At 41.8% G+C, this 3,302-nt stretch overlaps 1 protein-coding gene across 1 annotated transcript; it reads right to left on the bottom strand.

Moving 5' to 3' along the window:
• Positions 1-1,636: 1,636 nt before the first annotated feature.
• LOC125174622 (keratin-associated protein 26-1) lies at positions 1,637-2,188 on the bottom strand. Its single transcript, XM_047874160.1, has one exon. The coding sequence runs from the start codon at positions 2,186-2,188 to the stop codon at positions 1,637-1,639; it is 552 nt and encodes a 183-aa protein (XP_047730116.1).
• Positions 2,189-3,302: the final 1,114 nt, after the last annotated feature.

Genomic DNA, 3,302 nt, shown 5'->3' on the forward strand with positions numbered 1-3,302 from the left:
GTTTCTGGAAAGCATTGTCTTTCCTGCATGCTGACATAGTTTCTAGATATTCTGCTTCTTCAGAAACATTAACATCATGCCTTGACAGTTTAGTTTTATTTTAATTTCTAAAATATATAACTATACACATTTTGAGTGAGGGAAAATGTATTTTAATACAGATATGCCCCACAGTATATGACTTTGGTAAATATTGAGATAGTTCAGGTTGATCTTGTCCAGGTCTCTATCTCTGTGTCTGCACAGGGCAGTTTAAGGTATAATAGGTAGGTAATGAAATTGTTGCTGGATAAATCAGCAATTTAATAAATGAAGTTGAACTGTGCTTTTATTTTCTTTTTAAGGTTTATGTATTTTTGAGAGACAGAGAGACAGACAGACAGAGCACAAGCAGGAGAGGAACAGAGAGGGAGGGAGACACAGAAGCCTAAGCAGGCTCCAGGCTCTGAGATGTCAACACAGAGCCAGGAGCAGGGCTTGAACTCACAAACCGTGAGATCATGACCTGAGCTGGAGGCAGCCACCTAACCGACTGAGCCACCCAGGCTCCCCTGACCTGTGTTTTTAAAAGTGAGTACAAGTTTTCAAAGTAGATTGATCAGAAGTGCATCCTGGCTTTGATGACGAGATGTGCAGAAGGGTAGATAATTGTAAAACACAGATATTCGAAGCCTTACATGTAAGTCAGAATTGCCAGAGCTTGGTGTTGGCAATGTTGAGAGGGGGATGAAGCCAGAGAGATGGGACGGGGAGGAAGGCAATGAGGGAAAACAGATTCATGATCAGGCGTTTGCATTTTTATTATATGATAATAGAGCATAGGAAGCCATCAGAGGCTTAAGGTTCAGTGAAACATGGTTCAGTTTGCAATTAGAAGGGAGATTTGGATGGAAGTACATTCATTGGGTGAGAGAGATCAGGAAAATGTTCCTGTTGAGAAGTCAAAATAACTTCCACCAAGGGCTTTTTGGGTCTCTTAAGTACATAGGATCAGAGATCTAGAAAGAAGCTTGAGGAATAAACCATCAAGCTATTCCCTCAATGTCAGATAAGAGCATATGGTTGAGTAACCCATGTACTATTCATTTATCGTACAAGCAGTTTTAGTTGGTCATTTCTGTGTTAAAGTGAAATTATGAAAGGGGTGCCTGGCTGGCTCAGTTGGTTAAGTGTCCAACTTCAGTTCAGCTCATGATTTCCCGGTTCATGAGTTCGAGCCCCGCATCAGGGTCTCTGCTGCCAGTGCAGATCCTGCTTCAGATCCTGTGTCTCCCTCCCTCCCTGCCCACACCCCTCAAAAATAAATAAACATTAAAAAAAGTATTAAAAAAAAAACCAAAATAATGAAAGACGAACTGAAGAACCAGCTTCTTAATATTGACTTAATCCAATTTATTTCAACATGAACCGAATACATTCTTCCCGCATCTGAATGACATTGAACCACGTTGTACATCAAATAACTTAATGCCAAGGAGAGATGAATAAAAAGATAAAAATATGAAAGGAGGGGCTTGAACTACATCAGGCACAGTAAAAGCAAGGAAAGGCACTATTAGGAAAGAACCCAAAGTCCCCAGAGTTTGCATTTTTGTCCTGGATCCTTAGCATATGATTATTAAGTGGAACAAGGAAGCTACTGGCCTCCCAGCGCAGAGCAGGATGGACGGCAGGTGCTGTACACGTGGGTCAGAGGTTGGCACCCACCGAGGAGAGGACGCAGAGGTCTGAGGCCACTTGGCACAACGTGAAGCGATTGAGGATTGCAGGGCAAACAGCTCAAGGGGCGGCATCCGTAAGTAGGGAGGCTGAGGGGTCGGCAGCTGCTGGACACATAGCTCAGAGGCCTGTAGGAGATGGGGACACAGGAGCCAGAGACGTAAGAACCGGCAGGAAGAAAAGTGGTTCCTTGGCAGGGTCTGGACACGTAGTAAGTAGTAGAAGGGCAGCAAGAAGTTTCGAAGTTGCTGGGCTCCTGGGGGGCTGGCTGGCCGCTGGTTGGTTCATTGCAGGCCTCTTGGCAGTTGTCCAGAGGCCGGAGATGGCCTTGACAGTTACTGGGCAAGCAGAGGACATCGCCACAGCTCACGCCCGTGGAACAGAGGGTGATGGAGGACGTGAGCGGAAGATGGCAGGGATTGCTGAGGGATCCCAAGCTGTAGTTGGTGGAGCAGTTGTGACAAGACATCGCGAGGTTGTTCCGAAGGTGGGTTGTGGTTGAATGGAGAGATGCGAGTGTCTTCGGGTTTCACTGTGTCCCTCACTTGGTTCCACCCTTATATATCCCTAGAAGGTGGCGATTGTGTACACAGACTCTCTTCCTCCTCCTTGTAGGAAGCTGCATCGGAACTCTTCATTATAGTCCAGGAAGTGGTGTCCCCAGCGCCCATAAAGCTGGACGTTCCATCCATTGATTAAGGAGATCTAGAAAGAAGTGCGACTGAATTTTAAGAGGATCACTCCTTCTTAAATTACCCAATGAAAACAGACGCGTTTGAAGGTCATTCGCGTAATCCAATTACAACCACCACTACACAAACATTCGTACAATTCCTCCCTTGGAATTGCCTTTCAGACTTGAAAAGTTGTAGCAACATCCTCTGGAACAGCAGCAAATGATCTCTCTTTGAGGGGCAATTCTATTCTTTTTGCAAATGGTCAGTAGTAAGAAACGTGAAAGCAAGTATGTGGCAAAAGAATGTGAAAAATTCTATAACCTATATGATTCGGAGCAGAAAAAGTGTAAATGTGGTATAATACGGAAAATTTCAACGTGCCTAAATTGGTGTTTTGCTTTATTTTAGAATCCTGGTAGAAAATGGCTTCCCATCAAAATATTTTTATTTGAAATAGCCATACTCATTTTATTCATTTTAATAAACAGAGTACTGCTAAAACTTAGTTTATGTTTAAAGTATTCCTAATATAGATAAATAAAATGGGCTCAGTTAAAAATGTGAATAGTACTGTGAACAAAAGCAAATAAAGGAAACAAATCCCTCAAAGAAAGCAGAACAACATGATATTTTTAATACTTAGTATAGCTTTACATATTTCATGCTTACGTTCCAATTGAAAACTAATGTTCTTAGTAAAAAACAAACAAAAAATAAATAAAACAAAACAAAACAAAACAAAAACAAAAACAATAGAAATAATGACTTAGACCTGGACATAGGTTTAGTTTTGCTTCTTACATTGATTCTGATGTCCATTTCCACAAAACAGCTTCTAAACTACTTCACACAAGACATAGTGTCAGAATAAATGTACAGTTTTTCTAAATATTAGTACTTATTTTG

The sequence above is a fragment of the Prionailurus viverrinus genome, chromosome C2, assembly GCF_022837055.1.
Source record: "Prionailurus viverrinus isolate Anna chromosome C2, UM_Priviv_1.0, whole genome shotgun sequence".
NCBI classification, from domain to species: Eukaryota; Metazoa; Chordata; class Mammalia; order Carnivora; family Felidae; genus Prionailurus; species Prionailurus viverrinus.